Here is a 27,806-nt window from a genome sequence, read left to right on the forward strand (position 1 = left end):
TGTCCTCAATTTTCTGCATCTGTTACCAAGTTTAGTCTTTTCCTAGGCCAAAAAGGGACGGGTTTGCCAAAACCCAACCCAAAACTGGAACTCCAGCCCAGGTTCTGGTGGTCCTGCCTGTTGTTCTTGGGACTGCTTTCCAGTGACCATCCTTTGCTTGTTTGCAGTGTGGATTATGTAAGGGACAGCTCGGTGGTGCAACTACGGGAACAGACGTCAGGATCCGCAATGGTCTATTAAACTGCAATGACTGTTATGCAAGATCAAGAAGTGAGTTCTGTCTCCATTTTTTCCTTTCAATAGTTGAAGATGTTTCTCTATCTGCTCAAGCAAATTTCCACCTTTTAACACCATAATATTCTGTGCAGATTAATCTATTGTGAACGGAGCTCAATTATTATCTTTTAGAATACAGAGTAACAAACCGCTTGCAGAAATATACAATTAAAGGGATTGTCCAGGGAGTATTTTTTTTCTTCCTTCCTCCAATGGTTTGTTTACTCAGCCTGGCCTCATAGCACCTGTTAAAATAGGAGTGGAGGGAAAAGGCGTAGCAACCTAGAGTTCGAGTTCAGGTTTTGATCATGTGACCACGTGACAAAACCAGCCCAGAACCCCTAGTAACAACATGTAAAAATTCCTGGAGGAATCAAGACCAAAAAAGAATCCCTGGACAATCCCTTTAAATAATGAAATTCTGGGGGCAACACTGTGGCTCAGTGGTTAGCACGGCAGCCTTGTACCAATGGAGTCCTGGGTTCAAATCCTGCCAAGAACAACATCTGCAAGGAGTTTGTATGTTCTCCTGGTGTTTCCTCTCATATGCCTATCCCAGTCCAACATTAAATACATTGAAAAAGGGTTTCAACTCAAAACGCATTGTGCTTATATATGAATAAAAGTCAAATAGTTTACTTCTACTGTTGGATCCCCAATCATTGACCAGAGAGTGCGGCCATTTCGTTATTGGGATTTGTGGGTTCAATCCCCTATCTAGCAACATTAAATACTTATGAACTCTCTTAAAGGGGCTTAGGCATGAAAACCAATGATCACATGTCTTGTGTTATCACTGGGGGATTACACTGCTGGGACGATCACTTGTCACAAGAACAGGATCCCTAAATGCCCTATGTGAATGGAGCTGTGGCCCATATGGGTAACTGCAAAAACCCTTGTTTTATTGGGTTCAGTACCAGTGGGGGTCGTAGCAGTTTGACACCAGTAGTCGCACATTTATCATCTCTCCTGTCAGGGTTGAACCTGCCCTTTTCGCCGCCCGAGGAGGATGACAGAAAGCGGCGTTCGCAGGCAGAGAGCAGGCAGGGAGAGGACCTGCTCTCTGCCTGAGCGTGAGGGGAGGCCGCTGGAGCAGCGCTGCGTCCACAGGGCCTCCCCAATCCACCGCTCGGTGCTAAGCCAGTCCAGGACAGCTTGTCCTGGACTGGCTTAGGTAAGCAAAAATGCCGCCCTCCCCGGGGCCCTGGCATAGCGCCGCCTGAAGCGGTCGCTTCAGGTCGCCTCATGGGAGGTGTGGCGCTGTCTCCTGTTGATAAGCAAAGGGAAAACCCTTGAATAAAGTTTCCTTACTGAAGATTCAGAGTTACAGTCCTGTTAGTCTTCTAAGACTTGTAAGGCAGACACCTGCTGAGTTTAGTAATACATATCATACCTGTTCTTTCTTCCAGCGGCAGGTCATCCTACCCCATTGTGATTCCAGCATTTGCCATGAAGACCTTCCGTAGAGAAGAGCTCCCACTCCCCCATGAAGGTGGACTTCAGACAATCACTTTTACCTGCAGAGATCCTGACACTCATCTCATGTCGAGAAAGGAGACCTGTGTGTGGTGCTTGCTAGTAGACTACATGATTTGCTTAACATATGCAGACGTTCATTTGCAAAACAAATCCGGTAGATTTCGGTCTAACAAACACCACGAGAAAGTTTTGTGTATTTGCCAAGAAGAGTTTGGTCAGGCCCTGGTTTACAAATACCCCGCACACTGGTGTGGGATGGCTTTGATAAGTGACATGCCCCGGAGGTGCCTCTCTTAACCCTACACACGGTGCATCTGATTGTATATCTACTCATAGGGCTACATCGTACGCACACGTTCCATCACATGTAACCAGCAAACACCTCTATACTTACATGATATTAATGATTGTGGTGTTGTGACGTGTTGAGACACTGCTTAGACCTGTGACGTGGAAGCTCCAGGTCCTGCTTACTGGTGTCCAGTGGTTTGCACCTTCATTGCTTATGGGATAACCGAAGCGTTAAGTTTTAGATTCCTATGGATCGCTCCATGAGTCTTACACACATGAAGATATACGCTCTGGTTTGGGGGTCACTTCGTGCAGTCCTTCCAGCATTTGAGAACGGTAGTAATGTATCTGTGTGAATCTTGTATACTTAGCAGACAGCTGACGGATGTGAATGTTCTTGGGTATAGACTTTCTAGCACAATAAAAGGACTTTGCTGTTTCGGTCTTTGTAGAAACTTATATCATAGAATGTACTCACCATAGGACTGTGTTGGATGCGTACCCTAGCGTGACTGATGCCTTATCATATGTGCATACCACTTCTCATTTTTTGCATTACCTACAGATTATCCATAGTGTGTTGCATTTACACCTTGTGGCACTAGATGGCGGTATTACACTGAAGATAGTGCTAGTGGCCATTGGTGCTTTGTCCACTATATAATGAGGTATAGACTGTGTTTACACTGAGTGTTGGGTTCGGCATCTATAGGATTGATGACCTACAAGGCAGGGCAGGCCTGGTCTCTTACGTTACGTGCACTATGACTATGATTGAATGCTGATGAGATGATTATTATAGCTGCCTAGATTTCCAAAAAGTTCACGTGAACCTTTGCTGTGTAGATAGAGGAGACTCAACTGGTTTTGTATTCTGATACGTGGTTTTCTATTGTCAGATGACTTTGCTGTTTCAGCTTGACCTTTGCATATTATCAGAAGTTTCTGAACGTTATTAGGTTTCTGTGTGTAGAAGACTTGCAGGGTAACAACCCCCGTACCTACACGTGGTACCTAAGCAGAACTTACATACACAAGTGGCTATGGGATACCCCACCCTGATACAATGGTGTCTACGTTAGAATACACCTCATAAGCAATAACCTGTCTTCTCGAGCCGGTAGCAACTATTTATTTTATCGCTAGCACTGATTTATTTTTTTTGCATGTCGTCGATAGGTTCTTTATCATGTGTGGTTCCGATACATCTGCAGCACTCGCTATACATTGCAGCATACAAACTGTGCCTTAAAATGCAAAACTGTTGCACGTTCCTGCAGGTGCAACAGATGCAATAAAAGCTACGGTGAGGGAAGGTGAGGGAGACAAGATGGGGTCTAGAGCTCTAGCTTAAATGTAAAGGAAAATATATTAAAATAAAAAAAAAGTTTTTGCGTTTGTTTTTTTTTTCTTTTTCTGATGTTTTGCATGGATCCGGTTTTCCATAACTGATGTTTACACTTTGCATGGTGTCTATAGATTTTATACCCGATTCCTGCATCGCACAAAACGCGCCCGCACCTTTTGTTTTATAACTAGGATTCTGTTACGTGTCGGAGCGCTAGTTAACCCTTTACATCTGGTTTCCGGCTTCACTGATGATCTTGTGCTTTTATATTTGGATGGGGTTTAATATTCGTCTGCGTTACGACACACGGTGCAGTATGTACATAATAGCAGAATTTCCATGCTTTAATAAACCGGTCACCAGCACTCTGTAAGCTACTGGTTTTCAATGATGCCCCGATTCATTGGTATGTGTATTATATCATGGACATTTCTTGGTTTTATGGACTTTCCGGTTGAATGTTAAGGCTGCTCATGAAACCCTAAAAATTCATTTGTGACCGTATATATCCCCAATATCCTACAGTATAATTGCAATGCTTCAGGAAGCTTCAATATACAGTTATTTTATGGGGTCTGCTCATTGCTTTATCCCTGTAAGAACATGGAGAGAACAAGGCACTGCAGTACTACATAGCCAAATATTGATAGTGTTAACCCTGCACCTCTATTTTGTAATATAGGTGAAACCTATCTCCCCTCAATACAGGTAAGACCACTCCGCAGCAATGTGATGACACCACCTTACAGCTTCCTATCCCACCTTAAAGGAGAGGTATTGAGCTATTGATCGTATCTTATGCAGTCATGCCTGAATTTTTGGGTTGCGAGTAGATTTGTACAATTCAGTTGTCACTATTCCAGCATCCTCCGAACTTCTTATAAATAGTCATGTACTGTCAGGCTTACCAAATACGGGGCTAGTGTGTGTTTGCATTGTATATTTTGTTAACACGGTGTATTGGTGTGCAATCTGCTGATGATCCTTGTGGCAGTGATATCTTTGATTCTCTGTAATTCTGGTGTTGCTGAGTACTAATATTGTCAGTACTATTGCAAATGTATTGTTGGTGTTATTATTTTTTATTTTATTTTTTTTAATATTTACCAACACGCTGATGGACTTCACCAATGGAACCGGTTTACTCTTACTACATCATAATACGCCATGCTTAGTGTTCGGAGATACCAAAAGCGTCAGCTAGCCACTGTGTCTGTGTTAATTCTGTCTATTGTGACGTTATACTGGTTTGGTGCATATTGCCTTAACTAAGGAACAATGTTGTGTCGGGTTCCTATGTCCTATCTGGTTCATATAACACTAGAGAGTTGGAAAATAGTTGAATAAAAAAACAAAAAACATGCAACAGCTTTTATAGTACATGTATGTTTATAAATAAACCATTGGACAACACGTCAGACTCCGGCTCATGTGTGTCCTGTCTGCTAACAAGAATACCTAATGTAGTATGCACATGAAGTTACACCTACAGTCCAATTTCCATTTTGTATCCCAGGACTCCTATAGGGCTTCATATTTTTTCTGACCAAAGTCACAATGTAGATGTGCCATACGTTCTAAGGGGGAAGATTTTTCTTAAACTTAAAGGGGTTTTCGGTTACTACAGTGTTCAATCGTGGCTATGTTCACCATACAAATGGTGTTAAGGGGATATCGTCACTCCATAGGGAGAGACCACCATATAGATGCGTGGAGTCTTATTAAGCCATGAGCGCTCCACTGTGCAAAGGAACATGGGAAGAATATGCAAATCTGACTTCCATGATGTAATTAGGAAGCCAGTGCCTCAAGAATGCACACCAATAGAGGGCGTTGACTGATAATGTGCAAGTCTGTCTTCCATGATGTAATTAGGAAGACAGAGTCTCAGTCAAGCAAACCAATAGAGGGCGCTCCCTTTACCATCATGCCGACCTTCTCAGAGGCCTTTGTTTGCAATGATGTTGGGATTATACCAGGTACAGTCTCTCAGCCAAGGACAGCCGTTTCGATGTATTTGCATCTCATCACACTTGAGGCACTGGCATCCTAATTACATCATGGAAGTCAGATTTGCATATTCTTCCCATACAAATGGTGATAAGAAAACTCAAAATACATGTAAAGCTATGTTCAGCGCTGTGAAGCGCTGTCAGGGAAAAAACAACAGATATCGAATTGACCTTCTTATAATGGGGTCCATGAGATCTGTGATCTGTCATTACGAGAACTGTCTTTATTGTTCAGTCTGTTCTTCTGGTCCTACAAGGGATGAAAAAAAGGATGTAGATGTGAATGCACGCTTACACTAGGTTCACACCTGCGTGCGGGTTCCCGTTCCAGGGGTCTGCTTGGGGTCCCCCCGAATGGAAACCTAATCCGCTTAAAAAGTGGTGCAAGCAAGCAGAGGGAAAGATTGTGGAGGGAAGATATTTCTCATTAAGATGGCTCCTCTCCACTTAGGTAACATCCTCATCAGTCTGTGCTGTTTTGTCCTTATCTCCGCCCCTGATAGAGAAGAGCAGTACAGAGTATACAGGAGGAGTCTGCAAGCAGGAGGAAACCTACAGGTGGATCACTGTGCTGAGGATACAGCAGAAGCTGTACTGTATTCTACTGGACATGCATGACAAGAGACCCATACAGCAGCGGTGCTATTTATAAGCAAATAATTACAATATTTCTGCAACCAGTACTGTTTGCATGTGACCTTGTCTAAACAACAATTCAGTCCTATTCATGCTGGTTGGACGCCCTGTATTCATACAATGATGCCTTATCCATTACTGTCCTACAATAACCTCTATGTATTTCTCACCCTTGGCTGTTGGTATTGATCTGAAAGAAATCTTAGAACTTTTTGTGACATGGATCTGATCTGAATTTCTACTGTAAAAAGTGTTTTCAGTGGTAAGGCAAAGATAAAAAAAAACGCACATAACACAGAGTAGTACAGGCAGTATCATACAAGTTATATTTTGAGAAAATTTGGGTTTAAATCTATGTAAAGGTTTTTTTTCAAGTAATGAAGGATGAAGATGAACCTAGCCTCTCTGCTGCCTGAGGTGAACTATATAAAAAAGAGAAAAAAAAAAATCTTTGGCGGTGCGATCGGGTTTCGCTAATTAGCACATGCCTGATGCCCCCTGTTGGCAGATTAAAAAATCCCCCTATTTGACCCCCACACAATATACAACCCCCTTTTTCTTGGCTCTCCATACGATATATCACTCGATTTTTCTGGACCCTCATACACTATACGACCCCCTTCCCCCCCCTCCCCACACGGTATATGACCCACTCCTTTGTGCAACTTCCCAGTTTATTCCCTGAGCCCCTGCCAGAGGTCATCACCTCACGTTGCCTCATGGAAGATGTTCCCCTTCCTGTAAGAAGAAGCAGGGGCATGACAATGGAAGGGAGCTAACTTGGTTTGACCAACAGGGAGCACCAAGTCATCACGCAGGTTTGTATGCAGAGTAGGAGACCGGGAGTCCAGTCTGCTGCTGCAAGCCTGCCATACACTTTCTGGGGCTTAAATGAAGACTCTGATGGAAGAAAAAAAAAAAAAAAAAAGGTTTATTAAAGGTTAATTTGAGGTTTTTTGCATATTAGAGTACTGTGTTCTTCTTCTTTTGATATATAAATAAATGTATACATACGTACTTACTAACACATTTCCAGGAGGAGTAACAGAGTAGTGACACAACAGCATTGCTATGTCTTGAAGATTACACCTTACTATAACAGACATGTCAGCATTGCTGACCGCTGCTTCTTACACGGTACCTAGGTGTACAGTTCAGCTTCTGTATTTCTCTACCCTGTATGTATGACAAGTGCAATGCACAAGTGTATTACAAGCTCTACCCTGGCTCCCCAAGCAGCGGTAATAAATCGGATTCCCTTCAGTAATGCTTGCTCAGGACATTGGCTGAGGTTATCACTAAAGGCTTCTCCTCCTGCACAACACATTGTGGTGACAGCTTGCATTAAATTAATGACAAATACTTTACTTTAAGATTACACATGTTTTTGCTTTTAATGCAAGAGCTAAATTGAAATCCCAAACAGGTGATTACTACATTTTGGCTTCCTCAGCGAAACAGCCATTAAGGACATTGTGATGGTCCAAGGGCCATACTTCCAGCAGGCATTTGGCTCTGGCTCGCAGGAACATGAACCAAGTTTTAATTAGATTTCCATGAGATGATGGATGTTGTTCTTTAATGCAAGAATATGTGCTACATTAACAAGACTGTCTGTTTCATTTCCATCCGCAGCCACACAAAGACCCAGCTCTGCTAATATCTAGACATGAAGCATTACAATATTCAAGAAAATTCTTTCTTCTTTCAGCTTTTTTGCCAGTGTACAATGTTGGCACATTGCCGATTAGTTTTATTACACTTGTATCATTCTTTTCCAGTAATGGGGTTTTTATATTGACTTTGGGAGAGCAAGGAGCAGACCTGCACTTATAGCCAAAAATATTAGAAAAATTGTTTAAAACCTGAAAGGGGTTGGCCACTTTCAGACCAATATATACCAGGAAGTTCCATTATTAGGAACATCTAACTTCCCCAAATCCCCCGGAGTGATTATTCTAAAAAAAAACCCAAAACATAAATTTGACCTTAAAGGGGTTGGCCATTTTCAGACCAATATTGACGAACAAATGTACAATAAAAAGATATACAATTTTCCAATATGCTTTCTGTATCAATTCCTCACGGTTTTCTAGATTTCGGCTTGCTGTCATTCATTCTGTTACTTCTAGGGGATGGTCATGTGATGCGGGGTGAGCTGGGTTTCACTTGCTCTGCTATATGCTATGTTTGCAGTCAGTAATGAGGGATTGGTTGTAAATGAATTACCACAGTATGAAGCTGATGTAGCAGAGCTGGATTTGAGACAGGTTGCATTACATACAGAGGTAACGGACTCCCTATCTCAGCCCTTATCAGCCAAATTCAATTAAACCCACTGATAAGAGCTCAGAAATCCTGGAGCTCTCCCCTCCCCCCTCCCCTATCTGAGGAGCTCCGTTACTTGTCAGACATACACAGCTCAGAGCTGCTGCCAGCACTCAGCTCCTCCCTCCCCCATGAGAGCAGGCAGCTACATCAATTGGGAACTGAGCAGATAAGCACAGTGGCCATAGAAACTGAGTGTAAACAATGAAGTGAATAAATTAAGATAGCAGCCAAACAAAGCAGTTTTGATAAAGCAATGTATTTAGGAAAAGTCTTAAATCCACATACACTAGCAGTATAGTTAGGATGCTTTTCATGGGACAACCCCTTTAATACATGTATTACTTTTAACTAGATTGGTGTTTTCACCGATCCATCCTGCAACTACCTGTCTTGTAAACCACAAGACACAGTTTACATAACACCCGGACCAGACAGAACATGTCTGGTCTATGCAAAGGCGGGCACAATGACATCATAGCATCATGGTGCCGAGACGGAAACATCCTGTGTGTGGCCCCTGCACAAAGAGCGTAGGGCCAAGACGAGGAAGCGGCGGCAGCTCCATTCACCAAATCCGCAGGCAGGTGAGTATAACTTTTTTTTTTTTTGCACAGTTGTGGGTAATTTAATAGTATAAGGGGGTTGTTAGAAGGGGGTAAAATAAGGGAAGAGTCATTAGGGGGCATTATAACAATAGGGGGGCCGAATTATATAATGGGGCATTGTGAACATAAGGAGGGTCACTTATATAAGGCTATTAGGGGGCATTATGAATATAAGTGGAGAGGTTATTTATATAAGGGATCATTAGGGGACATCATTTATATAAGGGGTAATTAGGGGTGCCGTATTTATGTCAGGGGGAATCAGGGACATCATATAAGGGAGAAATTAATTTAATTAAGGTGGCACTTGGGCTTTATTAAAGCTAAGGCCCCACATAGCAAGCAGCAACAATAAAGCACTACAGGAAAAACTGTGACGGTAATGAATCCCAGTTTTTCCCACAGCGCTTTTTACAGAAAGTCTGCAGAGGTTTCCTCTGCAAATTTTCTGCTTCCTTTATACCTATAGGGAAACTGCCTTTGCGTAATAAGGACCATTTTTCTCTTGGCACCAATGACCTACCTTCTTACTGTGAGGACCAGACAGTGTACATGTCATTCATAGCAGGGAGGGAAGAAGAGGTGGAGGGATTGGGTACTAATTGGTGCTATGAGGGCAATGGTAATGTCCTTATTGCACCAAACTGCTCATTAGCTGATGATAGGGTCTATACTGCTGACAGTCTCCCTTTAATGGCATGCAACTTGTTATGGGGAGAACAAAATGCACTACAATTCTATTACAATTTATGTAAAAAAAATAACATGCAGTATGCTAAAATATTTCTTTATGTATACACCTCAACCCATAGCTCCCAACATCCCGGATCCAGCGAGGCAGTCCCGATTTTACACTCCTGTCCCGCCATCGCAGATAGCTTACAGTTTGTCCCACTATGCCCCTGAAGTGTTTTGCCCCGATTCACTACTGGCTGTTATCTCAGGGAAGGCTAAATGGTAGATGCTAAATCCTAGTGGGCTAAAGGACATTCGATGACACCATAACCATGTGATTAGGCTCTTGTGTAGTTGGAGCTATTCTGGATGCTACAGGACAGGGTGGTGTTACACAGATGTGGAAGATGCAGGGAACGGAGACTGATGGTAGGTAAGGAGGAGAGAAGGGAAAGTGTGTGTAAGTAAGAGGGGTGAGCTGGGGGCCATTAAGCTGAGGGCAGATAAAGGGGGACATTAAGCTGGTGGTACATGAAGGGGGCAATTAAACTGGGGGCAGATGAAGGGGGCATTAAGCTGGTAACAGATGAAGTGGCACATTAAATTGGTGGCAAATGAAGGGGGATATTAAACTGGGGACAGATGGAGGGGGGAAATTAAACTGGGGACAGATCGAGGAATGGACATTAAACTGGGGGCAACTGAAGGAGGACATTAAACTATTGGGGGGTATCTGGAGGGGGACATGTCTGCCTCTAGTTGCCCCCAGTTTAATGTCCCCCTGTAACTACGCCCACTGTTTAATGTCCCCCTCTAGTTTCTACCAGTTTAAACTGGGGCACTAGGAGAGGGACTTGATACCGTGGGGAAATTGGAGAGGGAAAGGACCGCCCATTCTTGGGATCATGGGGGTCTCAGCAGTCAGACCCCCACCATCAGGTATTAATCCTCTATCCTATACATAGATGATATATACTTTTCAAGGCTTAACCCCTTCAGTCCCATATTGCCCCATCTGTCTTCACAGACCAAGGGACCGTCTATTTCTGCCTTGCAGTTTCCATACATAACACTATATACACAGCAAAGGATTTTCGTTGAAACTATAACTGGAGTGCTCAATGTCAATTTGCGGCAACAAAGCTAGTGAGGTATTAGCCGTGATGGAAGATATTGATGGATGAGAAAGAAATATCATTTTCCCCCATTCAGTGTCATTGATATAACCACAAGCTGAATATGGAGATCAGTTCTAGTTTCAGTCCACAGAGCGGACAGTATAGAGTTGGAAATTGTCCAGACCTGCACAATAATTAAATAAAAGGATCATTGGAATAAATTCCTATACAAAAAACCCAAAACCGACGTCAGAATGTATCTGGTTATTGAGTATTACGCAAGGATTGGCCTGGATATCTGACAAATTGTGTCCTATGATCTGCAGGCATTAAATCATTAGAAGCTTTTGGACCATCCTGAGATATCGGGATTCAGATACTACTGTGAAAATGGAGATCAATATTTGTCTCATGAACGTCTCTTGTTGACAGAGATGACATAATGCTTATTATATCATGCCTATACCTTCTGGGATCTGATTCTGATCACTTCTTAAGGAAATTCTGAGATATTGGAGGGGGCGCTCCCCCAATTCTTTAGTTAGCCATGGGAAAAAACCAACTACATAGACAAGCGTCTCGACCCTGAAGATGCTGGCATATGCATGTATCAAACCAAGACCACTCATTGCAATGAAAACTGTGTAATTCCTCATTTCTCCTGTGGAGGCGCTGCAGAGAATCTGAAGACTTGTTCTATTTCTTCCGATATTACAAATAGGATATCATGGTATAGAAAGTTATCATGCTGAAGAAAGTCAATTTAAACAGTGCTACCTGTCGCCAGGTGTCTGCTGTATTGCACAAAGCCTGTAAGAGAGTCACACAAATGCGGTTTTCTTCCAATTCCACCCCACTTTTGATTTTTTTCCAGCTTCCCAGGACATCATATGGAATTTTAAATGGTACCATTACAAAGTATAATTTGCCCTGCAAACATTAAGATCCATATGGCTCCGTGAACAGAAAAATATAAAAGTTATTGGGTTTGGAAGGTGGAGGGTCAAAAACAAAAATAAAAAAAAATGCCTGAAACAGGAAGGGGTTAATATAGAGATACAGCACTGCTTATAACTTTCTGCAGTGTGATACATTTCTATGTCATGAATTTTTATCTCAGAATACAAGAGCTATTGAAATCATTGAGCTAACATTCATTGGCTGAAACTGGGTCACGCAACAGGACAATGATCCCGGGTACACCAGCAAATATACAACCAGTGGCGTAACTACCACCATAGCAGCAGAGGCAGCTGCCACAGGGCCCGGGACATTAGGGGCCCGGTGACAGCCGCTACCGCTGCTATCATTATACTCGGGGGGGTCTTTTCGGACCCCCGAGTAAAATGATTGGCGGACCGGGAGAGGTAAGAAACATAAAAAACACTGTTACTTACCTCTCCACAATCTGGGCAGGCTTCGGCCTAGTCGTCTGACGTCTCATGACCCCGGCCTGCGTCCCGGGTCATGTGATGTCTGACGTCATTGAAGATTGACTACTTCAGAGGCCGACAGCGTAGGAGCCGGGAGATAGGTGAGTAACAGAGGTTTTTATGTTTTTCTCCCCTGAGTCTCCGATTATTATACTCTGGGGTCTGAAAAGACCCCTGAGTATAATAATTGTTTATGGGTGCCCACAGTGGGACATAATACTGTGTGTAGGGGCCACTATGGGGGATAACACTGTGTTCAGGGGCCACTATGGGGGATAATACTGTGTGCAGGGGCCACTATAAGGGATAATACTGTGTGCAGGGGCCACTATGGGGTATAATACTGTGTGCAGGGGCCACTATGGGGGATAATACTATGTGCAGGGGCCACTATGGGGGATAATACTGTGTGCAGGGACCACTATGGGGGATAATACTGTGTGCAGGAGCCACTATGGGGGATAATACTGTGTGCAGGGGCCACTATGGGGAATAATACTGTGTTCAGGGGCCACTATGGGGTATAATACTGTGTGCAGGGGCCACTATGGGGTATAATACTGTGTGCAGGGGCCACTATGGGGGATAATACTGTGTGCATGGGCCACTATGGGGCATAATACTGTATGGAGGGGCCACTAAGGGACATAATACCGTGTGCAGGGGCCACTATAGGCATACCTCCCAACTTTTGAAGAACCGAAAGAGGGATGAAATGTGCGGTGCGCGTAGTGCACCGCGACAAATTTAGCCCCGCCCACTTTTGTGTTGACTCCGCCCATTCTCATTAATTTTTCATGTGCGAGCACACAGTATAATCCTCCTACAGTCACCCGTAAATTATATGTTCCCCCTCTATCTCTCCCCCAGTTTCATATACACCCTTCATCTACCCCCAGTTTCATGTCCCCCCTCCACCTCTGCCCCCAGTTTCATGTCCCCTCCATCTCTGCCCCCAGATTCATGTCCCTCCATCTCTGCCCCTGATTCATGTCCCCTCCATCTCTGCCCCAGATTCATGTCCCCCCCATCTCTGCCCCAGATTCATGTCCCCCCCATCTCTGCCCCCAGATTCATGTCCCCCCATCTCTTCCCCCAGATTCATGTCCCCCCATGTCTGCCCCAGATTCATGTCCTCTCCATCTCTGCCCCAGATTCATGTCCCTCCATCTCTGCCCCCAGATTCATGTCCCCCCATCTCTGCCCCTAGATTCATGTCCCCCCATCTCTGCCCCCAGATTCATGTCCTCTCCATCTCTGCCCCCAGATTCATGTCCTCTCCATCTCTACCCCCAGATTCATGTCCCCCCATCTCTGCCTCCAGCTTCATGTCCCTCCATCTCTGCCCCCAGATTCATGTCCCCCCCATCTCTGCCCCCAGATTCATGTCCCCACATCTCTGCTCCCAGTGTCATGCCGTCCTCTCCTTCATCTGCCCCCAGATTCATGTCCCTCCATCTCTGCCCCCAGATTCATGTCCCTCCATCTCTGCCCCCAGATTCATGTCCCTCCATCTCTGCCCCCAGATTCATGTCCCTCCATCTCTGCCCCCAGATTCATGTCCTCTCCATCTCTGCCCCCAGATTCATGTCCCCCATCTCTGCCCCCAGATTCATGTCCTCTCCATCTCTGCCCCCAGATTCATGTCCTCTCCATCTCTACCCCCAGATTCATGTCCCTCCATCTCTGCCCCAGATTCATGTCCCTCCATCTCTGCCCCAGATTCCTTCTCTTCATTCCCCTGCTGCACTCTGCGCGCCTCTCTCTCTCTCTCACTGGCGCACAGTTGTAGACGCGATGTGACGTCATCACATCGCGTCTACAAGCCAGTAGCCGGCAGCAGCGGCGAAGCGAGGAGCTGACCTGCGTCAGAGATGGGGGGACATGAATCTAGGGGCAGAGATGGGGGGACATGAATCTGGACGCAGATCTGAGTTGAAATCGGGACATACCTCCCTCCATCCGGGACCGCGGGACATGTCACCGGAATCGTGAATGTCCTGCGGAAATCGGGACGGTTGGGAGGTATGTATGGGGGATAATACTGTGTGCAGGGGCCACTATGGGGCATAATAGCACGCGTATAGGAATGTGTAGGAGGGGGTCGGTCAAGGTCTTCGGTGTCTGTATTGGTCGGGGGGGGGAGAGCCATGTCAAAAGTTCGCCACGGGGCCCCGCCATTCCTAGTTACGCCACTGTATACAACACAATGGCGAGAAAGAAATAACATAAGGTGTTAAAATAAGCTGGAGCAATGATGTAAAGAAGACTGGGGTCAAAATGTCTCTATTGCTCCAAGTCCTCCATTACTGCAAGTTATTGCTGGTGAAGATGAATTTCCACGCCATCAATTCTAGATCTTTTTGTATTATGTCCTGATACAAAACATCTACAAAATCCATAATACAAAATCAGATCTTATACAGAAAACATAGAATAAATAAAGAAGGAAAATGGAGAAAGGTCACATAACAAAAGATGCTGAGGCTGTAGAGTAACAAAACAATCACATACTATACCAACCCATAGTATCAATCCATATTATGTACATAAGCACCTGCATACAATAGAAGTACAAGGATGGATGGAATGAATGGACTGTATATCATATCCACATACATACAGTCCTACAGAAGACGCGTGGGAGAGAACCGTACATTGGGGAAGGCGGTTGTGCTCCGTATGTATCAGTATATGATATACATATATTCCATCCTTGCACTTATATACATAATAATATTTTATGTTATGGGATGGTATAGTATGTAATTATTTCGTTACCCTACAGCCTCCGCACTTTTTGTTATGTGACCTTTCACCATTTTGCTTCTTTTCATGACATATTTTATGACTAATGTATAAATAAAGATGTGTATTTTTATTATGGATTCTGTATGTTATTTTTTTAGGTTTTTTTTTTTTGTGTGTTTCGCTTGTAGCGGGCACACGAATCGACCTCGATGATTGTGATCGGATCGATTATATCCTGATACATAAGACCATAGAATCCAAAGAAGACGGACATTGTTTTTCTCATATCTGTTTACCAGTATCCAGAGCGTTTCCTAATCTTCCCCACTAGAGGGCAGCACTAGAGCTTATCTTGACTGTTGTGTTTCATGTTATTATTTATATTCAGAGCACCATTTGTACATTTGAGGGTTTACATACAATACATCAATACACAAACATGTACAATACTAATAGAGATGAGCGAACACTATTCGAAACAGCCGTTTCGAAAAGCACGCACCCATAGAAATGAATGGACGCGGCCAGAACGCGGGGGGTTAACCGGCCGCTTCCATTCATTTCTATGGGAGCGTTCTATTCGAAACGGCTGTTTCGAATAGTGTTCGCTCATCTCCAAATACTAACAGTGGTCAACCGGAAACAGTGGGATAGAGGGCCCTGCCCGCCAGTGCTTACAATCTATGAGGCAAAGGGGAGAGAGACAGTAAGTGATGTTATATAGTACTTGTATTATTCTTGCTTCTATATTATATCATAAAATTTTGCCCCTAATCTAAATTCAAGAATTTTCCTAAATACATTGCTTTAGCAATGCTGCTTTGTCTGCTATGTGAACATAATTGTTATCAAGGTTACTGGCCTGTTATCTGATGTTAGGTCGGACGACTCTCTCACTGCTCTTGAGGCTTTTCCTGCTCTTCTCTCCAGGCAATCAGGTCAGCTAATTGCAGTTTGCTGATAAAGGCTCAGACAGTATCTATTATTTCACTATGTAAACACAAAGGTTATGCTCAGTTTACTGCAAGTCATTTGTCAGCAGGGTGCATGTAAGTGTTCTCCAACCATGTGTAATGTTATATACATCTACTATGCATATTTGATCTCTAGTAATGTTAATAAATAATCTCTCATGGTAAAGACAAAATCTGTATCTGAATCCGTTCATCAAACAGTCAAAGCCGCCTCCCGCCAGCTTGTTGTAGAATTCAGGAAGTGAGAAAAAAAAGACAGCAGCCAAACTGGTGAAAGAGGGAGATGGCAAAACCTCTTTAAGCTGAGGCCCCACACAGCTTTTTTTGTTGCTGATATCACCTGCTGTTTTTGAGTCACAGCCAGGAGTGGATTGAGTAGAAAGAAGAAGTATAAGAACTTCTTATATATTTCCCATTCGTTTTAAAGCCACTCGTGTTGCAAATCTGCAACAAAAAAAGGCTGTTTCCGCTATGTGGGGCCTGAGCCTTAAGGATTCTTTTTTTTTTCATGGCGGTTTCAAAACAAAATTTTTTGAAGGAGAATTTTAAACAAGTGATCAGACTCCCTGGGGTTCAACACCACTAGGGGGTCTAATAAATGCAAAAAAAAATTAAAAAAACAAATCTAAAAAAATATAAATAGTATTAAAAATTCAAATCACCCCGCTTTCCCTAGAATACATATAAAAGTAGTTAAAAACAGTGAAACATATACATGTTAGGTATCCCCGTGTCCGAAATCGCCTGCTCTACTAATCCATAAAAATATTTTTCCTGTTCGGTAAACACCGTAGCGGAAAAATAGTCAAAAATGCAAAACCGCCGTTTTTTCACTGTTTTGATTCTGATAAAAATTTGAATAAAAAGTGATCAAAGCAATAGCATTTCCCGAAAATGGTAGAACTAAAAAGTACACCCGGCCCCGCAAAAAAAGACGCCCTATACATCCCCGTACACACACGTATAAAAAAGTTACGGCTGTCAGAATATGGCGACTTTTAGAAAATTAAATTTTTAACACAGTTTTGGATTTTTTTTAAGGGGTCAAAATGTAAATAAAACCATATAAATTAGGTATCCCTGGAACCGTACTGAAACACAGAATACAGGGGACATGTCATTTTGGCTGCACAGTGAATGCCGTAAAACCAAAGCCCGTAAGAAAGTCGCAGAAATGCATTTTTTCTTCAAATCCACCCCATTCTGAATTTTTTTCCTGCTTCTCAGTACATTATATAGAATAATTAATGGTGGCATCATGAAGAAAAATTTGTCCCGCAAAAATTAAGACCTCATATGGCTCTGGGAGCGGAGAAATAAAAAAGTTATGGGGTTTAGAAGGAGGGGAGTCAAAAACGAAAATCAAAAAATGCCATCGGTGGGAAAGGGTTAAAAAGGCCTGGGAACTGGGCAGATAGCGGAGCGGGCAGAGAAGCTTCGGCCTACCATATTTATTATAACTCAAGCCAGTTTTCTGCCACAAGTTACACTGGAAATCAACTCATGTCATTTTTTTTTGACAGATCCTTTTTTTTTCTCTGTATGTGAGCTCAGATTCCTCGTAAAATCAAGTTTTATGTTAAAAATATTTTTAAAGAGTTTTTGGTGTTTTTTTTAAATGTTCATTTTATCTATATTTAATAAAAATCTTAAAAATCCAGCAGTTCAGACTCTGACCTCTAAACCAAATAATATGTACAGACTTCCTGTTTTCTGTAGGAGATTTGTTTGCAGCAGCCATATCACTTTGATGATCCCAGCTATCATAAGACACACAATCCACCAATCAGTGCAATTTCACAGTTCATCTGCTTCTCCATCTGTACAAGGTCACAGAGCGCGCCTAGAAAATGGATATTATATACTGACGGCTTTATCCGTTTTTTTTTTGTCCCCTTTTTCAGTGTTGTGTACTGAGGCCTCAGACTGGGTTTATCCATTATAAGCTTTTTTTTTTTATTAATTACGATGGATTGTCAACATTTCTATGGGAAATTCAATGTTCGTCATTTTCCCAGCGGTTAATGGATGGCTGGAAAAAAGAAAACAGATTCAAATACGGACCTATGGGTATATTCACACTAGTAGCTTTGAACAGTATATATTACTTACTGATAGAACTGAACAATTAAGGCTACCTTTACATCTGCGTTGGAGTCTCTGGTGCAGAATCCATCAAAAATCGAAGTCGAGCAGGAAATCTCATTTTAGGGGGGGGGGGGGAATGGACACCTGATAGACCCCATTATAGTCAATGCTGTGAAGTTTCCAGGCTGTGTTGCTGTTCGTTGTCCCATTCTTCTAGCCCTGAGATGGTTTAGAAGACTGGATAGGACAGTGCAGGTGTTGTTTCCAGAATTGTCCAAATTGTCCAAATTCTTTACTGACTTTAATGTAAAAAAAAAAACAAAAAAAAAAACAAAATCTGAAATTTCTGTTCAGGAATAAACTTACCTAATGTTATTCCACTCACGTCATTTGATCAATTCATACAAAGGTTTTAACATTAGATACTTTGACAAAACATTGCTCCAAACACAAAATGCCTTTTTTCTATACATGTTGGCCATCAAACCAATCCTGCAAACTCATCTGCAAAGATGCCATAAAGCCCCTAATGTGAATCCACCTGACTGGATGGGACTGGCAGACTGGATCAATAATATAAAGGGATTGTTCACATTATGCTGTAATATCATCAGGTCTTCACCTAGAATCTGCAGCCTGACATGACATTGGAGTCTGCACAATATCTCAGCTGTGTCCCCATATACTGTATATTAGGATATTGCTGTTGTATATGACACAATCCTCCAGTATACTCAGCAGCTCCTAGCACAAGTGGGACAAATGTCTTAAGAAATTGTCTGAAATTAAGAAACCTCAGCAGAAAAAATTCTCATTCGCCTCAAGTATAATCGCCATGACAGCTATATAATAAGCATTGTATATGCAAGTAGATAGAAGAATTGGCGCATACTGTATATTTGTTTGCAGCTCTGATAATATGAGATTTATGTTATATTGTATAATCCCTGGCAGGAAAATGAGGGGATTCCTAAAAATCTCTGTAGAAACAAATTCAATAAACCTACAGTATAATGTCCAGTATATTACATATAGTCCACATATACAGGATATAGTCCAGTATATTACATATAGTCTGCATATACAGTATACAGACCAGTATATTACATATGGTCCACATATACAGTATAATGTCCAGTATATTACATATAGTCTGCATATACAGTATACAGTCCAGTATATTACATATGGTCCGCATATACAGTATACTGTCCAGGATATTACATATGGTCCGCATATACAGTATATAGTCCAGTATATTACATATGGTCCGCATATACAGTATACTGTCCAGGATATTACAAATAATCCGCATATACAGTATACTGTCCAGTATATTGCATATAGTCCGCATATACAGTATATAGTCCAGTATATTACATATAGTCCACATATACAGTATATAGTCCAGTATATTACATATAGTCCGCATATACAATATACTGTCCAGTATATTACATATAGTCTGCATATACAGTATACAGACCAGTATATTACATATGGTCCACATATACAGTATAATGTTCAGTATATTACATATAGTCTGCATATACAGTATACAGTCCAGTATATTACATATGATCCGCATATACAGTATATAGTCCAATATATTACATATGGTCTGCATATACAGTATACAGTCCAGTATATTACAAATAATCCGCATATACAGTATACTGTCCAGTATATTACATATAGTCCGCGTATACAGTATACTGTCCAGTATATTATATATGGTCCACATATACAGTATACTGACCAGTATATTACATATAGTCCGCATATACAGTATACTGACCAGTATATTACATATAGTCCACATATGTAGTACACTGTCCAGTATATTACATATAGTCCACATATAGAGTATACTGTCCAGTATATTATATATGGTCCGCATATACAGTATACTGTCCAGTATATTACATATTGTCCGTGTATACAGTATACTGTCCAGTATATTATATATGGTCTGCATATACAGTATACTGCCCAGGATATTATATATGGTTAGCGTATACAGTATATTACAAATGGTCCACATGTACAGTATACAGTATATTACATATGGTCCACATATACAGTATACTGTCCAGTATATTATATATGGTCTGCATATACAGTATACTGCCCAGTATATTACATATGGTCCGCGTATACAGTATACAGTCCAGTATATTACATATGGTCCGCATATACAGTTTACTGTCCAGGATATTACATATAGTCCGCATATACAGTATACTGCCCAGTATATTACAAATAATCCGCATATACAGTATACTGTCCAGTATATTACATATAGTCCGCGTATACAGTATACTGTCCAGTATATTATATATGGTCCACATATACAGTATACTGACCAGTATATTACATATAGTCCACATATGTAGTACACTGTCCAGTATATTACATATAGTCCACATATAGAGTATACTGTCCAGTATATTATATATGGTCCGCATATACAGTATACTGTCCAGTATATTACATATTGTCCGTGTATACAATATACTGTCCAGTATATTATATATGGTCTGCATATACAGTATACTGCCCAGGATATTACATATGGTTAGCATATACAGTATATTACAAATGGTCCACATGTACAGTATACAGTATATTACATATGGTCCACATATACAGTATACTGTCCAGTATATTATATATGGTCTGCATATACAGTATACTGCCCAGTATATTACATATGGTCCGCGTATACAGTATACTGTCCAGTATATTATATATGGTCCGCAAATACAGTATACTGCGCAGTATATTACATATGGTCTACATATTCAGTATACAGTATATTACATATGGTCCACATTCAGATCAAGGTAATGCTTCCTAAATCTTATAATCTACAAATACCAGGCAGCATGAAACATACAAATCCAATAATAATAATAATAATTATAATAATAATCTGTAGTGTTGTGCGGACATGTCACCAAATATTTTATATCATACTGGCAAAACAGCAAAACATATTTTTCATTGAAATTCCTGTTTGTTTGTACCCCACAATCCAACGTAATTTATTATTTGGAGACTTTGGTTTATTAGGTTGTTTTTGTTCCACAGTGAGGATGGATTATAAAAATATACTAGTGGAAGGATATAATAATAATCATCATCATATTAGTCCTAGTGATTTATAACATATTAAAAACATACTAAGATAATGATGAGGATGATAAATAAATAAATATATAACAAAATGTTAAAAAAAAAAAATATATAAATAAATTTCATAAATGCTTTAATAACCATCCACATGGACTCTTAGCAAGGAAAGCATCCAAATGACCTTAACAATTATAATAATAATAATAATAATAATAATAATAATAATAATAACTACAAATAACTTTGGTGTAATAGTAATAATAATAAATAGTCGAATTATATCTTATAAATACTTATTATTATTATTTATTTATTTGATATAACTATTATGTTTCTTAATATTATTTTCTAACTCTATATACCATAACAATAAAATAATGAGGTATGTTTTATAATATATTTGGTAACACAATACAGTTATTGTCGGCCTCATTTCATAAGCACTGAAATTATTATTATTATTATTATTATTATTAATGATAAGATGAATGCTTATAACTTGCATAGGATGATGTGGCCTCCAGTCTTGGTCCAGTCCTGGATCTGTCGCTATTTCATCCCCAGAAATCGTTAGTACAAATATAATAGACAGGAGAGGGGTCGGGATTATTGTCTTTCTGTTCAGTATTTTGTGGAAAATAATGAAAAATGCAATAAAAAATTACATTGTCGAGACTTATTAAATTAAAGGAATATTAAACGGATCCTAGCAATAAAATATTCTTAATAGCAGAATTAATATTACCATTGTAGCAGAACTAACTATAAGCTCAACTCCATAAATATTTCGGTATACTTTATCTGTAAGGCAGCAGATTGGCAAAATAGTTCATGTAGAATATTCTATGGGTTTCATATGGAGTGTCTAATGGGAATATTGCACGTAATGCATATGCTATACAACATATATATATATTCTATCTCCTATCTATCTATCTATCTATCTATCTATCTATCTATCTATCTATCTATCTATTCATCCATCTATCTGGCTATCTATTTGTCTATACATTTTCTATTATATCGGATTTACCAATGTATCGGCATATAAAATAATTTGCCGGTCAATAAATAAAAATTATAAAATAATTGAAGAAAAAGGAAACCTTGAAGGGAGGGAAGTATATATATATATATATATATATATATATATATATATATATATATATATATATACACACAGGGCATGTGATCTATACTGCATGAAACATTATATACTAGGCAAGCAAGCAGAGATACAGTGCAAATACAGTGCAAGACACTATGTGTTGTGGCAGCAGTAATATGTGGTATATACAATATACAGTCCAGCTTGTTGTGTACTAATGGTGTGTTCAGGATACAGGACAGACAGGGCTATAGCTTTATTGTCAGTATACACTCTGGCACGAAACGACTGCAATTGGGTATATACAGGTCAGACAAGGATGTTAACGGTACATATAATGAGGATAGGGCTGTGTATACTAACATGGTACCTATAGTACAGGCAGAGTTGTGTATACTAGCAGGGTAGATGTGGTGCTAGCAGGGTTTTGTATGACACCAGTGTATATATTGTAAACTACAGCAGGGCTTTGTATACTAGCAGGATACATGTAGTGCAGATAAAACTGTGCATTGTAGCAAGGGTACACCTTGTACAGGCAGGGCTCTGTATACTAGTATAGTACATACAGAGCAGGCAGGGCTCTGTATACAGAGTATATGTATGTTGCACACAGGACTGTGTATAGTAGCAGGGTAAATATAATGCAGCCATGGCTATTTATACTAGTAGAGCACATATAGCGCAGACAGGGCTCTGTATACAGAGTATATATATATATATATATATATATATATATATATATATATATATATATATGAAAGGAGTCCTATATATGTGTATATATATATATATATATATATATATATATATATGTACATATTACACACAGGACTGTGTATACTAGCAGGGTATGTGTATAACAGGATATAGCAGGGAAGCTCCTGTATATTACTGTAGAGGACACTTGAAGTGAAGGATTTGCACTTGCTGTGTTGCTGGCAGAGGTCAATGGCTCCTTTCATTAGAATGTATGCAAAGCTTAATTGATGCAAATCTCCTCTATAAGACTGATCACTGATCTTACATAAGATTCACATTAATGTCCCCCCTCATACTCACCGCAATGTCAATATACACACAATGAATTATTATACAAGACATGAAATGATTCTATACCAGAACACAATCTATGAATCCGTAATATATCAAATAAATATAATACATTTCTGTCCTAGTTTATGCATGTAAAAATGTTATATTCATCTATATATTTGTAATTTTTTAAAACATTCAGACAAAATATGAATGCCTATATTCTTCATAATTGGTATTAATATATTGAGAATAACATGGTTTACAAATAATAGATGTTTAGTACGAATTCCTAAAGATAATAATAATTATAATTATTATTATTTAATTTTTTTGTTTACAGTAAGAATATTAAAAATGCTGGCTATAAAAAGATAAACTGGGTTTGTGGTTTTTGTTGAAAGATGAATTCCTTAAGATGATAATAATAATAATAATAATAATCAATATTATTATTATTATTATTATTATTATTATTATTATTATTATTTACAAATAATAGATGTTTAGTAAGAATATTAAAAATGCTGGCTATAAAAAGATAAACTGGGTTTGTGTTTTTTCTTGAAAGATGAATTCCTTAAGATAATAATAGTAATAATAATAATAATAATAATAATAATAATAATAAATATTATTATTACTTACAAATAATAGATGTTTAGTAAGAATATTAAAAATGCTGAATATAAAAAGATAAACTGGCTTTGTGCTTTTTGTTAAAAGATGATTTTCTTAACAATATTATATATACATATATATATATATATATATATATATATATATATATATATTTGATATATCACATGGAAAATAATTGCTATTTTTCTGAAATGACATGTCTTGCCATAACCATATAATCTATATACTTCAATAGTATAAATAATACCTAAATATATTACAAATACAAGGCATTTTATTTGCATTTTCATTTTTTATTATCAACAATCAAATAAATGGCACACTTTCTTTTGGAAAACAAAATGCACATGTAAAAATTGTTCCCTTTTAAATAGGCATTCATAATAACTACATATAAATAAGTGAACCCCCTGAACATTGAATTAATGGGGTTAATATGCTCAGGACTGGGGGAAAATAAAAGACAACATGCAGATTCTAAGAACAAAAAAATAATAATAAAATAAAAAAGAATTGAAATGTGTGAAATCCATTTAATAATAATAATAAAAAAAGTAACGAAATAAATAAAAACCTGAACGAATAAACAAACGGACAAACAAAGATCAGAGGAGCCAGATCCTTTTCTCCATAGAGAGACATTGAATAGACTAAAGGATTCCACATCATTTACTTCAACAATTGTCGACATTGTGTACTTATAATAACACCATACAAGTCACATTATAACACTGCTGGAAAAGACACAGAAATAGAAAGCATCAACATCCAACTAATATCTAGAGGTCTTGTGCCTTTAAAAATGAATTAAAAAAAAAAAAAAAACCTAAACGAAAACCAAACATCTGAAGGTGAAACAATGTAATAAATAGCTTCTTATTACACCCAATGCAGAATAAGACAGACCCTGCAACACAGTGCAAAATATTCCTGCCAATGTAATGTCCAGCAAAGAATAGTCAGTATGGACCGATGTGCTAAACCAGGGGATAAAGCAGATGAACATAGTGCTAAGAATCATATATCAGACAAGAAGAAGAGGGGAGCCTTGTTTAACCCTTTCACTGCCCCCGTGGCCTGTCCCATCGGCAGTGAAGGAGTTAAATTGTCTATACAGCTAAAAAGTGTCCTGTTTTGTTAGATGATTTTTTTTTTTTTGTGGAGGTCTAGTACGGATCTGCTGCTGGGTGCTCAGGCTTTTGGCATCCTCACCACACAGTTATACTAGGTGGTGGCAGTCTATGATACTAGCTGCTGGGGTCTGCACTCAGCCATCTTTCCCTGTGTCATCCACATGTTGTCCACCTGCTGGCTGAGCCTGTTCTGAGGTGTCCTGGACAGGTAGCTGAGGTGGACAGGTGTCCCTCATCATCATCATCATCATCATCATGGTCATTATTATTCTAGTAGACTGAGAACAATAGCAGCAGGCAGCCACTGACCTTGCAGATCTCAGCATTAGTGCTCATGCTGGGAAGTTCAGAACATGCTCTTGACTAGAGTGGCTTTGGTACTGTTGGGTCTCTGCAGGGAGGATAACACACTGGCGAATGGACCTCCTAAGGAGTCAGGGATGGAGGTGATGGTGCCACCTGGACCAGTAGCCCAGCCTTGTGCCCCTCCTGTGCCCCCTACCACTGCTGCAGATGACAGGCCTCCGGATCCTTGCACTCCTTTGACTTGTTCTGTTGGGCCACCAGATCCTTGAGATCCTGTAGGGCTAGGGCCACCACCGCAGCTTTGGCTTGGGTTGGGGTTGTTACCTGGGCCCCCAGTGCTGTCAGGATCGGTGATCTTGGCTTCTTTACTCTCATCATCTCTTGAGGAGTCGGATTTTTTGCCTGAGGAACCATTCTTGGCTGCAGCAGCTGCGGCGGCCGCTGCTCTTTCCTGCTTCCTAAACTTCGCCCGACGATTTTGGAACCAGACCTGAGAATGGGTATAGGGGAAGGGGACAGCAGAGATATAGGTGAGGAGATATAGGGGAAAGGGACACCAGAGATAGATATAGAGGAAAGGGACACCAGAGATATATGGGAAAGGGACAGCAGTGATATAGGGGAAGGGGACAGCAGAGATAGATATAGGGGAAAGGGACACCAGAGATATAGGGGATTGGTAGAAGTGTGGGTAATAATAAGAGGTGGTGTTAGGAGGTGTTCAGGAAAGAGGAATATAGGATTATATAGTTATAGGATTGGAGGGAAGTGTGGGGAGGGGATAGAAGGGGGAGAAGGAAAAAGGAAAAGAAATCATTTATTAAATTTGATTAATGAATATTCACTATTATATATTTATATCATATAATAATACTGCTGCTCCATCCATATAATTATTATATATTATTATATAGAAGATTATAAATATAATAATATATATTTATTAATGTTAATATATATATATATATATATATATATATATATATATATATATATAACTACTATAATATCTTCTGTATATTGTACCTGTACTCTGGCTTCAGTGAGGTCTATCTTCAGAGCCAGCTCTTCTCTGGTGTAAATATCAGGGTAATGGGTTTCAGCAAAGACCCTCTCCAGCTCCTTTAGCTGAGCGCTGGTGAAGGTGGTCCTGATCCTCCTCTGCTTCCTCTTCTCATTGAGACCACCATGGTCAGTGAACAGCTTGTAAGGAACTGCAGGAACCAAAGAAACATCAAGTGAGGAATAAAGAAAAAAAATAAGCATGCAACAATATAAGAACAACAAACAGTATAAAATGTATCTATAGGCAAAAGATGCTTAATATGTATAATGTAGAGGAAGGTATAGATAGAGTATATAACTATAAGTGTTGTCACACTATATAGAATATTTTCTTAGTAAGATGTGGTAATAGTAGATGTTCTCTAGTGTCTTGTATCTGCCCTGAAATCCTGATAAAGTGGCTAATAATGTGCAAGGTGATGGCCAGGGATGAGGAGTGAAGGGCTGCAGCAGCTGCAGTGAAGTCCAGCAGAGTCCCAGCTTTTTAGGACAGTGTCTTCTGGTGTGATGAGTCTTTCTCTTGGGTTATTTAATTATTTGCTAAGCTTTACGTCTCATCCCAGAGTAAATAAATTATGCCTATCATTTTGGCAGCTTAAGATAATTTTGTTGGCGGTTCGGGTGTGACTACCAGGATAGTGTAACCCTGTAACTGAATTACTCCTCGCCTGCAATCGCTTCTAACGTGATAAATTCTTTCATTTGTGTAAGCAAATTTCGTTTGGTAAATACTAAACACATTTCCATTTTCAAATGCAATCAAGGATTCCTATATACAAGGGGAAAAGCTCCTTTCAAGGATTGGGGTGGGGGAAGAAGAGCCTGGAGAAGACCTCCTTACCTGCTGCATAAGGGCTGCTCTGGTGATCCCTGAGAGTTCCAAGGCTGCAAGATCCTGGGGTGAGGGAAGGACAGCCTGAGGTGGCCCCAAAAGTGGTCCTGATAGGGTTGTACTGGAAGCCACTGGCTTGGCTGCAGGAACTGAAGTCTGCATAGGCAGATGCCAGGCTGGAGGTGTCCATGCCAGCCATACAGGACTCATAGGCAGAGGAGTTAAGGTAAGAATATTCCATTTTATACATTGAAAAGGCTCTGGAAGTCTCACCAAGGAGGTAAAGAAGAGAGTGAGAGATGAGGGCTGCTGGAGATGACTTGGAGGAGGTGATGTGCTCTGCTCCACGCCTGCCTCAGCACTGGCCTCCTTACTAGCAGCAGAGCCTAGTTTTATCAAAAAGCCTCCTATGAGATGCCTTGCCTGAGGTCTCCAGAGCATAGAGTCCTCATAATAAACTTGGCTCTTTCCACTTGGACAATAGCAAAGCGGTTGGTCTTATTGCTGGCGCTTTTTACATGACAATA

At 40.1% G+C, this 27,806-nt stretch overlaps 2 protein-coding genes across 3 annotated transcripts in view; one reads left to right on the forward strand and one right to left on the reverse strand.

Moving 5' to 3' along the window:
* Positions 1–3,015, forward strand: part of LIMCH1 (LIM and calponin homology domains 1) — a 205,242-nt gene extending 202,227 nt beyond the window's left edge. For both annotated transcript variants that reach the window (XM_075261451.1, XM_075261452.1), the window contains 2 exons: positions 168–270; positions 1,689–3,015. In XM_075261451.1, the coding sequence (XP_075117552.1) occupies positions 168–270; positions 1,689–1,714 (129 nt within the window). In that variant the 3' untranslated portion in view covers positions 1,715–3,015. The remainder of the gene's footprint in view (positions 1–167; positions 271–1,688) is intronic.
* A 22,407-nt stretch (positions 3,016–25,422) lies between these two features.
* Positions 25,423–27,529, reverse strand: PHOX2B (paired like homeobox 2B). Its single transcript, XM_075266466.1, has 3 exons — positions 27,289–27,529; positions 26,409–26,596; positions 25,423–25,872 (listed from the first exon to the last, which is right to left on the reverse strand). The coding sequence occupies exons 1-3, from the start codon at positions 27,527–27,529 to the stop codon at positions 25,423–25,425; spliced, it is 879 nt and encodes a 292-aa protein (XP_075122567.1).
* Positions 27,530–27,806: the final 277 nt, after the last annotated feature.

Source organism: Leptodactylus fuscus, chromosome 1 (assembly GCF_031893055.1).
Source record: "Leptodactylus fuscus isolate aLepFus1 chromosome 1, aLepFus1.hap2, whole genome shotgun sequence".
Classification (NCBI taxonomy): domain Eukaryota; kingdom Metazoa; phylum Chordata; class Amphibia; order Anura; family Leptodactylidae; genus Leptodactylus; species Leptodactylus fuscus.